Raw genomic sequence first — 15,027 nt, 5'->3', positions numbered from 1 at the left:
TTTTGCTTTGGCTCCATCTCTTCATTCTTTCTGTAATTATTTCTCCACTGATCTCCAGTAGCATGTTCAGCACCCTCCAACCTGGGAAGTTCATCTTTCAGTGTCCTATCTTTTTGCCTTTTCATACCGTTCATGGGATATTGAACAGTAATGGAGTATTACTTGGCCATAAAAAGAATGGAATTCCACTGTTTACAACAATGTGGATGGACTTAGTGTTATGCCTATTAAAATGTCATAGACAAACTTACATTTAAAAATAAATATGTTATCACTTATATGAAAATCTTTAAAAAATAAATGAATCTATGTTTAAAAAAGCAAACAAGACTTCCCTGGTGGTGCAGCATTTAGCAATCTGCCTGTCAGTGCAGGGGACATGGGTTCAGTCTCTAGTCCGGGAAAATTCCACATGCCACATAGCAACTAGGCCCACATGCCACAACTACTGAGGCCGCCCTCTGGAGCCTGTGCTCTGCAACAGGAGAAGCCACTGCTGTAAGCCTGCACACTGCAGCCAAGAGGAGCTTCCGCTCACCACCACTAGAGAAAGCCTGCACAAAGCAACGAAGACCCAGCAGCAGCCCAAATAAATAAATAAAAGTAAAAAAAAAAAAAACTTAGAGATATAGAGAACTAGTGATTACCAGTGGAGAGAGTGAAAAAGGAGGGACAAATAGGGATATGGGTTAAAAGACACAAGCTACTATTAATATGAATAAAATAGTTAAGCAACAGGGATATCTTATACCTCACAGAGAAACATAACCATTATTTTTAACAACTTTAAATATAATCTATAAAAATATAAAATATCTGATTGCATACCTGAAACTAAGATAGTATTATAAATTAACTATACTTCAACTTTTAAAAATAAAATATATATTTATGTATGTTTATATCTGCATAAACAGTGAAAGAATACACAAATACCAGTTAGAGCAAAACTTCCAAATTTGTATTATATTTTTTAGTTTCTAAATATGTTACCTGTACAAAATATTAAATTAAAATTTTAAGAAAGTTTACAGTCATGAATGAAGAACAACAAAGCTGTGATAAACAACTGTTTACTTAATTGTCTGTTCATTTAGTTTATTCTCAAATATTAGAGTTACACCAAAGGTTCACCCAAAATGCATGATAGCTAATGCTTCCCCTTGCTATGAAAAAGGGATGGATTGGGGGTTTTAATGAGGTCAGAAAATTGTCGGATTCAGAGAATTGTTGGAGTTAAACTATCAGGGCAAAAGAACTAGAAAGAGGAGCCTAGTAGTTTAAATGGAATAATAAAGCCCTGGTAAGTTGCTTCAGTCATGTCTGACTCTATGCGACCCCATAGACAGCAGCCCACTAGGCTCCTCTGTCCCTGGGATTCTCCAGGCAAGTATACTGGAGTGGGTTGCCATTTCCTTCTCCAAATAAAGCCCTAATACACAATAAATATTCAAAAAATGTAGACTTGAATATTCCTCAGTGAGTAGGAGGTACTGACTAGGAGATCATTAGATAATAGCAACAATAAATAGCAGTGAGTGTTTGTAAATGACCCAAGTTAGTTTTAAAAGTAGTTTTTAAATTCTCTTTGATAGTAAGTGGTGAGTGTTAATTAAAGCAAATCTCAAACTATAATCTAGCTCAACTAAACATTTTTTTTTTAACAAATCACACACAAAACAATCAGTGTAATTGTTCACTAAGTTCAATAAAGTCCCATCTCTATGTTATCTGAGGTGCTCTGACTACACTTTATGTGAAAGATCCATTTAGACTTACACAGTCACATTCTAGAGATAAAATTATGTGCCTTCTGGCACTGTACAATCAAGAATGTTCCTATTTATCAGCTGGAGCCAAGACTAATTAGAGGTCAAACCTCAATGCCATCTGTAAAGGTAAAGGGTATAGACTCCCTAGATTCTTATTCTCTGTTCATGCAAGGGTAGGGAGTGATTAAAATACTTTAGGGAAGTCCATCTGTCTTGAACATCTTTAATTTCAACAAAGAAAGTTCATTTTTAATATCCATCAGGCTATGCACCTAGCCATTAATTTTACCAATAAACAATCATTTGGGATATTGCTTATGCTCATTAGAAAAACAATCAAAATCTAAAGCTTGATAGTTTCTGCCTCAAGAGGATTGGTCCTTAATGGTTAGAATATCCAGCAAACCATATCATAACTGGCAATTTTCACTAGTATTTTATGCAATCACCACTTGACTCTAGAGTTCAAGTTCAAACTAACCCATTCGTAATAATATACTGATTTTGCTTAAAAATTTTAAGGTGAATAACAAACATCAGAATCATGATGATATGGGTTTTTTTAAGGAGAAAGGAGAAAAAAATAATTTGGTAGCATCATTGAAGAGCTAGAAAGTCAGCTATCCTATCTCCAGGCCTTCAGTTATTTGTAGTTACTTGTATCTCCACCTAAGAGGGCTGCAGGAAAGCAATATCCTTTAAATAGAAGGTACGTTTCAACTTGAACAAGAAGGTGTATACCAAAGGGCACAGTGGGAATTCTTGGGAAAGTGGATACTTACGGGAGCTAGGGATGGATTAGAGGTTGTGCAGAATGATATATGGATGAGTGCCCATATAATGTGTGACCCTGAACAAGTTACTTAGCTATGTTTCAGTTTCCTCAGTTGCAAATGGAGACTGGGGCTTCTCTGGTGGCTCAAACTATAAAGAATCTGCCTGAAGTACAGGAGACCCAGGTTCGATCTCTGAGTTGGGCAGATCTGTTAGAGAAGAGTATGTCAACCCACTCCAGTATTCTTGCCTGGAGAATCCCATGGACAGAGGAGCGTGGCATGCTTCAGTCCATGGCGTTCCAAAGAGCTGAACACAACTTAGTGATTAACGCTTTTTTTCTTTCAAAGGCCTTAGTGAGAATAAAGTAGTTAATACTTATACAGTGCTCAGAAATAATGTCTTTAACAGTAAATGCTCAATAAATGTTAACTGCTATTTTTATATCTTCCCCTTTTCTTAATAAGGATATTTGTAAAATTTGTCAGAAATTTATGGAATTATGAGGCTAGATATAATGGGGTTTGCATGCCAGATCAAAGAGCCTGGACATTTCTCAGATTTCATTTTCCCAAATAAGTATTCTTAAAATTGGTGATGAGAATTTTGAGATAACTATTTCTTATTGGGAAGTGTATGTTTAAATTTAAAATATACTGTTCAAAATAAATTTGTCACAAGAGTTTTAAGATAATATTTTATCATTGACCAATTAAATTATGTATAAAGAGATTGTTGAAGTGATTCTGTACTATTTGATCTTTATTATTTCCTTAGTTCTTCAAAGACCAGTTCTTCCATTAGAAGATGCCCTCAAACAAATTCAGGAATCCAACTTAAAATCAGAAGTAAACCTTCCCTCTTCCCACAGACCAATAATAAACTGGAGGTAAGTAACTTATGATTATCATGTATCGTTACTAATATACAATAATTAAATAGCTCTCTAGTTGCTGAGTTTACAGGCCTTTTCATCAGTTACTCCTCACCTCTATTTTATAGTATACTGTTTTATTTTCACACATTGAATTGGAGTGTAATATTAATTTCTTCAAGAGTAAGTAAAAATTTTAGTTTCTTGTCTTTAGTTTTAGTGTTGCCTACGTTGAGTAATTTTCTATGGGAGCTATAATAAAAACCATTTAAAAATAGTGATACTGGTTTTACTGAGAGGAAAAAAAGTTGAATAACAGTGATATAAATTTAGATAAAAAGAGTAACTTTATGATAGAAATAGGGTTTTCCTCACTGAAAATCTTTCCTGGATGGATATATTTTAAAAAGCTACTACAGTGCCCCCTGGTTCCTCTCTAGGTTAGTGTAAATGAATCATCTTGATTCAGTAGAATGGACCAACCAACTAGAGAGTACCCTCTGACATCCTGTGTTTTCCATTTACTTACTATAAATGTTTCTTGGACCTACTATGTACACAGCAGTAGATCAGCCATTGTGAAGGGGATATGGAGAAATATGATATTCAAAAATATAATCCCAAGAGTATAATCTAGGAGAAAGTGAAATAATGCTTTAAAAATTATAGAACAATACCAAATGGGTAATAATAATACTATTTAATGTTTACATATATAAAGATATATATATATATACATAATTCATATGTAAAGTGTGTTAATATTTTAACTGTTTATAATGTATGTACTAAAGTATTTCCATTTTTAGAATACCTATGGCAAACTGTTCCCTTAATCAGATATAAGAACAATTAAATTCATTCTCTCAAGTCTTTATTATAGTTCAAGAAAGACCTCATGGAATAGAAGAATCTTCAGCAAAGCTTTGAAGAAAATAGGAGTTAATCGTGAAACAAGTGGGTAGATGGTATTCCAGACAGAGGGATGAGACTGTGGAAAGGCCAAGAGTAGTAGAAGGAATGATATGTTCCCGGAATAAGAGTATGGCTGAATAACAGAATGCAAAGTAGCGATAGCTTCACTAGATATGAGATTAGAAAAGTAAATACACCTGTATGCTAAGGAATAGAAGCTTTATCCTGAGAGTTTTCAGAGGAGTCAGTTAAGGATGGGTAATAAGATCAGCTTTTCCTGTTTAGACTTCCCTGGTGGCTTAGACGGTAAAGCGTCTGCCTACAATACAGGAGACCAGGTTCAATCCCTGGGTCAGGAAGATCCACTGGAGAAGGCAATGGCAACGCACTCCAGTACTCTTGCTTGGAAAATCCCATGGACGGAGGAGCCTGGTAGGCTACAGTCCATGGAGTCGCAAAGAGTCGGACACGACTGAGCGACTTCCCTTTCCCTTTTCTTTCCTGTTTGACATATCATTCTAATCTATTGTGAACAAGTGTGGATAACTGATTGAAAGAGGACAAAACAGACTATTTCAGTATCTGTAACTGAAAATACATAGGTCTGAAGCTCAAGAGAAAGATTTAAACTTAAGATATTAGAAGCCAAAACAATGGATGAAGTCAGCAGTGGAGAGTATGTACTATGACAGCAGAACTAGGATAGAGCACTATAGAAGAGCAATATATAAGGAAGTGAAAAAAGAGAAGCCTGCAGATAGGAACAGAATAGTTGGTAGAGACTGTATATAGGGAGAAGATGGAACTAAGCAAGTATAGACTTTCACGGGGAATAAAAGCTTATGGAAATCAAATGGCTTCTAGGTAATCATTAATATAAAAAGTTTTACCAGTTGGGATACTGGCAGAAAACATGTAGCATTTAAAAGGGGTAACTGAAAAGAGGTTAGTAAAGAGACTGGGATGCCAACAAAGGATGATGAAGCAACCCCAAAACTGACAGCAAACTCAGTATTATCATAACAAACTTTAAACTCAAAAGAGCTGTAGCTGTACAAGAGGGCTACTAGGCAGAGGAGCATTGCCACTGCTAAACCAAGCCAAGCGGAGAGGAAGCCAGAGGAGCAGTTGTCAAAAACCGCTTTGTTCTGTCACATTCCCATTTCTTGCTAGTACCTTTCGTTGGTCAAAACAGCCATAAATCAAAAGGCAGGTATCATTTAGTCTCTGCCTAGCAGAGATAAGTGTGGAAAATGAATATGGAGTGGCAAAGAGAAAATATCCAGCTTAGAGGGAATATGTCCCATATATTTCAAAATAGAAAAGTCACTCTGGCAGTTTTTGTCAAATTTCAGTGGAGGGATGGAGACAGAAAAAAGATTGCAATGAGTTGAAAGGAAACTGAAGAGTGAGAAAGAAAAAATACCAACTGTAGCTTGGCTGTGAAAGGAAAAGAGTGGTAGAACAGTAGCCAAAGGGGATGTAGGGCCAAAATATGGCTTTTTCTCTTATGATGGAAGAAATATTATCCTGTTAAATATGGATGTTAAACTAATGAGTAACAGAAATGCAGTCTAGAAAGGTAGAGAATAAAAATGTGAAGTCTTAAGTACCTATTATATGCTGTATGTTGATTAGCAAGAGTTATAATATGAATGAAATATGGTCCTCTGCCCAATAAGTGTTTGCAGTTACATTATAATACCGTGTAATGGTAATTACACCGTAAGACTCGAACAAAACTGTGTAATGTGTGCAGTTACAGAAATACTAGCAAAGTGATAAAGGTGGCTCAGTCAGTAAAGACTCCACCTTCAATGCAGGACCCGAGTTTGATTTTTGGGTCAAAAGATCCCCAGGAGAAGGGAATGGCAACCCACTCTAGTATTCTTTCCTGGAGGATCCCATGGACAGAGGAGCCTGGCAGGCTACAGTCCATGGGATCACAAAGAGTTGGACACAACTGAGTGACTAAGCATACACACACACGTGATAAAGTACAAAATTTAAAGTTGGAGAGGAGACTTAAAGGATGAGTACATATTGTCTACTAATTAAGCACAGGTTGATTTCTGGCATGTTCAGGCCTACAGTGTTGTAAAAGTCAAAGATGCCTGAGGACATAGAATTTGTTCAGAGTAACAAGACTGTAGTATATGTTGCTGGTAGGATGAGAGATTGTCTAGAAATGTAGATTGAGGTCAGATGTGAATGCTTGTATTTCTAGCTAGGAAGTTTTTATTTCACCCTATAACTAGTAGAGAGCCAATGGAGGTTTTTAAACAGAGTGACATAGTCCTCTTTATATTGGAAGATAATTGGTATGAATGTTGGAGAATGAAAAGAATGGAAAGAAACTGGAAACAAGGAGACTAGAAAAACTTAATGGGCTAATCCAAGTGACAGATCATTACTACCTAAACTAAAATAGTACTATTTTGTATAGTGAGAAAAGGAGGGCCCTCCCTGGTCATCCATTGGTTAAGACCTTGCCTTCCAGAGGGTGCAGGTTTGATCCCTGGTTGGGGAGCTAAGATTCCACATGCCTCATGGCCAAAAAAAGCAAAACAGAGGCAATATTGTAACAAATTCAATAACACTTCTAAAAAAAGGAAAAGACAGATCTAATAAAGAATAAAATTATTTTGAGAGATTAGAAGGAAAAGATGAGAGAATAAGAAAAAATGAAAATGCCCTTTATGGCAGAGAAGAGACATAAACATTTACGAATGTTGATCAATCAGAAGTATAAGAAGTAGAGTATAAAAAACGGGAGCTGAAGAGGACCTGAGCTTACCTCCCATAATAAACAATGCAAAAATACATCCACATGTGGAACAGTTCATGGAAAGCTAACTGGAAACTTGCAGAAGGACCCTTATATAACCAAGGTTGTAAGATACACGTGTAATTAGGCAGGATAGGAAGAAAGCATCAGGTAAGGGGTCTGTGCCTCTGGGAGAGGACTGAAAGGAAAAGGGAGATCATGCCGGCAGACACTCACCCTAAGAAGTGAGTGAGTCCAACCATAGCCTGGGCATCCCCATCCTGGAGTCCTGCACATAGGAGACAAGCCCCTTTGGCTGCTTGGAGAACCACTGAGAAGGCTAGAGAAGCCTAGACTCCACTCGAGGAGAGTGCAAGTGTTAGCTTGCCACCAGACCAGGCAGAGAGAGGTGTACCCTAGTAGCTGCCGCCATGCCACACCCCCCAGTCTGAGCCAAGTGAAGGTTACCCTGCTCACTCCAAGCCACAGCTTGGCCCTGGATCTCAGGCATTCAGGACCTGGGAAAGAGTCAATCTAAAGATCCAAAGGTGTCCTGGGGGCCAGGGATGTAGTCTAGATAGAGCAGTGTCCATTGCTGGTGCTTACTCAAATAGCACCCAAGAAATAGCCCAGACTTGAATTCCCACAACCACTAGGCCAAGTTCAAGCCTAGTGCTGCTGCTGCTAAGTCACATCAGTCATGTCCAACTCTGTGTGACCCCATAGACAGCAGCCCAACAGGCTCCCCCGTCCCTGAGATTCTCCAGGCAAGAATACTGGAGTGGGTTGCCATTTCCTTCTCCAATGCATGAAAGTGAAAAGTGAAAGTGAAGTCACTTAGTCGTGTCCGACTCTTAGCGACCCCATGGACTGTAGCCTACCAGGCTCCTCCATCCATGGGATTCTCCAGGCAAGAGTACTGGAGTGGGGTGCCATTGCCTTCTCCATAGAAGGCATTTGAAAGTGAAAGTGAAAGTGAAGTCATGTCCGACTCTTTGCGACCCCATGAACTGTAGCCTATCAGGCTCCTCCGTCCATGGGATTTTCCAGGCAAGAGTGCTGGAGTGGATTGCCTAGTGCAGGGAGAAGGAAAAATACACACTTAAAGGAAGCAGAACCAGCTTGAACCCAAATTTGAGGGCTTTTGCTCCCACCACTTAGGAGCAGATCTCACCCCTGACAGGACAGTGATGGCCACTGAGCATAGACGTACTGTCCCACACCCTGCACAGACTCTGAACTCCTCCATTACCAGCCATACCCCCTTTCCAATGTGGTAGAGGCCAGCATACCATGAGGAAAGACATGACTTGCATCCACATCTAATCCAGCCCTCCCCCCAAATACATTGGGCACACACAGTCTGCATAGGGACACACCCACATAAGAACACCCCTTCAAGACTGTAATAGGTAACTGTTTCACCTAAAGTCAGAGACACAGAAAGTTAAGTAAAATAAAAGGGCAGAGGAACCTGCAACCTAAGATAGTCTACCCAGTGAGATTATCATTTAGAATAGAAGATGAGATAAAGAACTCCTCAGACAAGCAAAAACTAAAAGAATTCAGCAATAATAAACCTACCCTAAAATAAATGTTGAAGGGTCTTCTCAAAATGAAAAAGAAGAATCTATAGGAAAGAGAAAACCCCAATAGGAAAGACATATATAGTGGGGATTGAAGATCACTTAAATAAGCTAGCTGCTGCTGCTGCTAAGTCGCTTCAGTCGTGTCCAACTCTGTGCTACCCCAGAGAAGGCAACCCATGAGGCTCCCCTGTCCCTGGGATTCTCCAGGCAAGAACACTGGAGTGGGTTGCCATTTCCTTCTCCAATGCAGGAAAGTGAAAAGTCAAAGTGAAGTCGCTCAGTCGTTTCCGACTCTTAGTGACCCCATGGACTGTAGCCCACCAGGCTCCTCCATCCATGGGATATTCCAGGCAAGAGTACTGGAGTGGGGTGCCATTGCCTTCTCCGAAATAAGCTAGCACATAGATTAAAAGACAAAAGTTGTAAAGCAACTGTAACTACAATAAATAAATAATTGCATCAGAAATACAAAATGTGGGGTAGAGTAGTAAAAAATGTAGATCTCTTAGAATGTGTTTGAATTTAAATGACTATGAGTTTAAAGCAAGTAGACATAATTAAGGTTTAACGTATATGAACACCATGGTAACCACAAATAGATACACAACAATCAAAAAGCATGGAACTCAAGCATACTACAAAAGAAAATCATCAAGCCAGGAAAAGAGAGAGACAAAAAGAGAGAAAAATGACAAAACAACTGGAAAACAAGTAATAAATTGGTAATAAGTATATACCTATTAATAAATTACTTTACATATCACTGGATTAATGCTTCAATCAAAAGACACAGCTAGCTAATTGGATTTTTAAAAAGACCCTTCTATATGCTGCCTACAAGAGATTCATTTAAGGCAAAAGATACAAACTGAAAGTGAGGAGACAGAAAAGTATATTTTATGCAAATGGAGATGACAAAACAAAGGCTTAATGAAAGACAAAAAGAGTACTATGTAATGATAAAAAGAGATCAGTACAAGAAGAGGATATGTACTGTTTAACATATACATACCCAATACAGTAGCACCTAACTGTATAAACACTAACAAACATAAAAGGAGAAATTGACAGTAGTGCAGTAATTACAGGAGACTTTAACACCCCACAGATATCAATGAACAGATCATCCAGAAAGAAAATCAATAAGGCAGTTGTGGTAAAGTAATTCTTTGCCACCCCATGAACTGCAGCATGCCAGGCTTTCCTGTCCTTCACTGTCTCCTGGAGTTTGCTCAAATTCATGTCTATTGAGACAGTGATACTATCTAACCATCTCATCCTTTGCCACCCTCTTCTTCTTTTGCCTTCTTCTTTCCCAGCATCAGGGTCTTTTCCAATGAGTCAGCTCTTTGCATCAGGTGGTCAAAGTATTGGAGCCTCAGCATCAGTCCTTCCAATGAATATTCCAGGTTGATTTCCTTTAGGATTGACTGGTTTGGTCTCTTTGCAGTCCAAGGGGCTTCTCTGATGGCTTAGACTGTACAGAATCCACCTGCAATGCAGGAGATCCGGGTTTGATCCCTGGGCAAGGAAGATCTCCTGGTTAAGGGAATGACTACCTACTCCACTATTCTTGCCTGGTGAATTCCATGGACAGGGTAGCCTGGTGGGTAACAGTCCATCCAGTCTCAAAGAGTCAGACATGACTGAACAACTAACATATATCACATACTAGGTCTCAAAAGAAGACTCAACAAATTTAAGAGGATAGAAATTATATCAAGCTTTTTCTTTTATAACCTCAAGAGTATGAAACTAGAAATCAACTACAGAAAGAAAAACAGAAAAGAATAAACATGTGGAGACTATACAACATGCTACTGAAAAAAAAAAAAAGAGAGGGTAACGAATAAATCAAAGAGTAAATCAGAAAATATCTCAAAACAAATGAAATGGGAAGCAAAACTTTCCAATTTATGTGATACAGAAAAAGCAGTTCTAAGAGGGAAGGTCATAGCAATACAGTCCTTCCTCAAGAAATAAGAAAAAATCTCAAAACAACCTAACCTATCACCTAAAAGAATTAGAAAAAGAAAAAAGTCCAAAGTTAGCAGAAGAAAGGAAATAATGATATCACATACATGTGGAATCTGAAAAATAATAGGAATGAATCTATTGATGTATACGAAACAGAAACCAACTCACAGGCATTGAAAACAAACTTATGGTTGTCAAAGGGGAAAGGAGGGATAAATTATGGGATTAACAGATGCAAACCACTTATATATAAAATAAACAAGCAAAAAGGATTTATTGCATAGCATAAGGAACTATAGTTAATATCTGTAATAATCTATAATAAAAATAATCTGAAAAATATATATATATAACTGAATCACTTTACTGTACACCTAATACCATACTTTAAATCAACTGTGCTTCAATTTTTTAAAAAGTTATTTCCTAGGAGAGAAAAAAACAGTAGAAAAAAATGAACGAAACCAAGAGCTAGTTTTTTGAAAAATAAACAGGCTCACCAAGAAGAAAAGAGAGAGGATCCAAATAAAATAAGAAAATAAAGACGATAAATTACAACCAATACCACAGAGATACAAAAAAAATCATAAGAGTACTATGAACAGTTTATATGCCAATAGATTGGACAGCCTACAAGAAGTGGACAAATTTCTTGAAACATACAGCTGCCAAGACAGTCAAGAAGAAATAGACAGTTTGAACAGAAGACCATTCACTAGACGTGAAGTTGAATTTTTAAAAAAAGAAAAATGCCCAGCAAACAAAATTCAGAACAGGACAGCTTTGCAGGGCAATTCTACTGAATGTATAAAGAAGAATTAATACCTGTCCTAATCAAACTATTTCATAAACTTGAAGAGTTTATTAGAATACTCCCAAATTCATCCTACAAGATGATCCTTACCCTGATACCAAAATGAGGCAAAGACACTACAAAAAAAGAAAAAATTATAGGCCAATATTTTTGATGAATATAGATGCAGAAATCTTCAACAAAATGTTAGCAAACTAAATCCAACAGTACGTAAAAATAATCATACATCATGATCAAGTTGAATTTATTCCAGGGTCACAAGGATGGTTTGAGATACATAAATCAATCGATTTGATAAACCATATTAACAAAAAGAAAGAAAAATTATGTGATTGTCTCAATAGATAACAGAGAAAAACAGAAAAAATTCAGTGTCTATTTATGATAAAAAGCCCTCATCAAAGTGTGTATAGAGGGAACATATCTCAGCATAATGAAGGCCATTTTATGACAAATCCAATAGCCCACATCATATTCAATTGTGAAAATTTTTTAAATTTTCCTTTAAAATCAAGGACAAGACAAGAATGTCCACTTTCACTGCTTCTATTTAACATAGTGTTGGAATTCCTAACCACAGAAACAGCAATAAAAGGAATCCAAATTTGAAGATGAAGAGGTAAAACTCGCTCTGCAGATGACATAACACTCTATATAGAGAACTTCTATAGTCTCCACCCAAGAACTATTAATATTAGAAACTAATGAATTTAGCAAGGTTGTGGGATATAAGAATATATGCAGAAATCTATTGTCTTTTATACACTAATAATGAAATACCAGAAATATAAAGTAAACAATCCTGTTTAAAATCACATCAAAAAATAAAATACCTAGGAGTAAACTTAGCCAAGAGAATAAAAGTCCTGTACTCTGAAAACTGTAAAACCTGATGAAGGAAATTGAAGATGATTCAAAGAAATGTAAAGATATTCCATGCTATTGAATTGGAGGGAGTAATATCATTAAAACGGACATACTACCCAAAGCAATCTACAGATTTAATGCAATCTCTATCAAAATACCTATAACATTTTTTCACAGATCTAAAACAAATAATACTACAATTTATATGGAATCACAAAACATCCAGAAATGACAAATCCTGAGAATAAAGAACAAAGCTGGAGATACAACCCTCTCAGACTTGTGACTATACTACAAAGCTCCAGTAATCAAACAGTAGTGTTATTGGCACAACAGACACATTGACTAATGAAACTGAATAGAGAACCCAGCAATAAACCCACACACTTACAGTCAGTTACCCATGACAAAGGTGACAAGAATACACAATGGAGAAAAGACAAGCTGTCCAGAAAACTGGACAGCTACATGTAACAGAACGAAGTTAGAACATTCTCTAACACAGTGTACAAAAGTAAAAACTCAAATGGATTAAAGACATAAATGTAATATGAGGAACTATAAAACTCCTAGAAGAAAACATAAGCATAACACGCTTTGACATAAATCATAGCAATTTTTTTTGAATCTGTCTCTTAAGTCAGTGGAAATAAGAGCAAAAATAAACCAATATGATCTAATTAAATGCAAAAGCTTTTGCACAACAAAGGAAACCATCAACAAAATGATAACTTTTTAAAAATTGGAGAAAATATTTGTAAATGATATAACTGAAAAGGGGCTAATAGCCAAAATACATAAACAGTTCAGTTTAATACTTAGAAATCGCATCCCAGTTTTCCAGATGATTGGATTAAGATGTGTTATGTATATGGTGGAATATTATTCAGCCATGAAGAAGAATAAAATTGTACCATTTGCAGCAGCATGGGTGGACCTAGAGAATACAGTGCTTAGTGAAATAAGTCAAACAAAAGCAGGTATTATATGATATCACTTACATGTGGAATCTAAAAATACATATAAATGTACATGCAAAACAGACATACATATATAGAAACAAACTTGTGGTTGCCAGAGAGAGGGGGAAGGACAAATTAGAGATATGAGATTAACAGATACAAACTACTATATATAAAATAGATAAATGGGACTTCCCTGGTATTCAGTGGTTAAGACTCCCTTAAACTGCAGGGAGCCCAGGTTCCATCCCCGGTGAGGGAACTAAGAACCTGCATGCTGTGTAAATCAAAAAAATAATAACAAAATAAAATAGATAAGCAACAAGAATATACTGTATAGTATAGAAAATTATGCCCTTTATCTTACAGTAACCTATAATTGAGTATAACCTGCAAAAATACTGAATCAGGTGCTGTATACATGAATTTAACATAATAATGTAAATCATCAAAGAATAAGTTAAAGAATAAGAATAATGTGATAAGTTTCATATAGAATAAAGTATCTCTTGATATAAAAATAATTGGAGTATGGAGAGGATAGTGCAGGAAAATCAAGAGATATTCAAGCAATGAGTTTAAAAGGACTTATGTTAAAAGAGTGGTAGTGAAATACAAAAGAAAGACAGAAGAAAAATATTTCATGGAAAGACTGTATTATAGCTTTGGTGTATGGTGGGATAAAGAAAATGAAAGAAGTAAAAAAATCAAAAGAGGGTGAAATTTTGAATCTTGATCATTGAGGGAATTTCCTGACTTTAAAAATTATAAAGAATGTAATAAAAGTGTATAGGTTTAACAAGATATTATTAAACTTCATTTGAGCTTTCTGAATTTAGAGAGTGAATATCCAAGTAGAAATGTATAAAAACAGTTGAACGTACGATGAAACAAGAGCTCAAGGCTATATAAATAAATTTTAAAATCATGATTGTATATGTTATTGCTCAATTTTTATGTGTAGTTATGCCTGCCCCACCAAACTGTAATATTGTAGAGAACAATAGCTTAATCTCACTCATGCAAATATTCCCTATGATGCTTAGTTCAGTGCTGTGCATGTTGGAAGTATTCAACAAATACTTTAAACAGAGAAACATCACTGGCATTATGAAAACTCAGAGGATATAAACATGACCTGAAACTTAATAAATGAGGAAGATATTTATCAGAGACATTGAGAGGGAACTCCGGAAAGATGGAACAAATAGTATGTGAAAAAGAACAAAGGTATAAAAGGACATGCTGTATTAAGAGAGCTGAAAGAGGTGGTTCATTTTGTTCATTTTAATTTTTATTTTATATCGGAGCATAGTTGATTAACAGTGTTGTGTTAGTTTCAGGTATATTGCAAAGTGATTCAGTTATGTATATATACATGTATCTATTTTTCAAATTCTTTCCCCATTTAGGTTATTACAGAATATTGAGCAGTGTTCCCTGTGCTATACAGTAGATTTTTGTTGGTTATCTATTTTAAATATAGCAGCGTATACATGTCAATCCCAAACTCCCAATCTGTCTCTTCCCTTCTGGTAACTATAAGTCTGTGGTAATTTATTTTGACTAATGTGTACATTGAGAAATTGTAGACAGATAGGTTGTTTAGAAAGGAAGCCATGAATTAAGACATGAAGAGCTTTGTTAAGGAATTTGTCCTAAAAGCAGTTACTGAGAGATTTTAAGCAAGCATATAACATTTATATTTTAGGAATA

The 15,027-nt window shown here is 36.2% G+C and overlaps 1 protein-coding gene across 7 annotated transcripts in view; it reads left to right on the top strand.

The window, feature by feature from the left end:
* Positions 1 to 15,027, top strand: part of CEP126 (centrosomal protein 126) — a 139,250-nt gene that overhangs the window by 54,416 nt on the left and 69,807 nt on the right. For 4 of the 7 annotated variants that reach the window (XM_070803324.1, XM_070803325.1, XM_070803323.1 and 1 more), the window contains exon 4: positions 3,324 to 3,435. In XM_070803324.1, coding sequence (XP_070659425.1) covers positions 3,324 to 3,435 — 112 coding nt within the window. Of the gene's footprint in view, positions 1 to 3,321; positions 3,436 to 15,027 lie in introns of those variants that run through there. The other 3 variants (XM_070803327.1, XM_070803329.1, XM_070803328.1) reach the window with 3 other exon arrangements.

The sequence above is a fragment of the Bos indicus genome, chromosome 15 (assembly GCF_029378745.1).
Source record: "Bos indicus isolate NIAB-ARS_2022 breed Sahiwal x Tharparkar chromosome 15, NIAB-ARS_B.indTharparkar_mat_pri_1.0, whole genome shotgun sequence".
Lineage (NCBI taxonomy): Eukaryota > Metazoa > Chordata > Mammalia > Artiodactyla > Bovidae > Bos > Bos indicus.
Note: the sequence above shows the minus strand (reverse complement) of the source record. Positions and strands in the feature narration are given on the sequence as shown.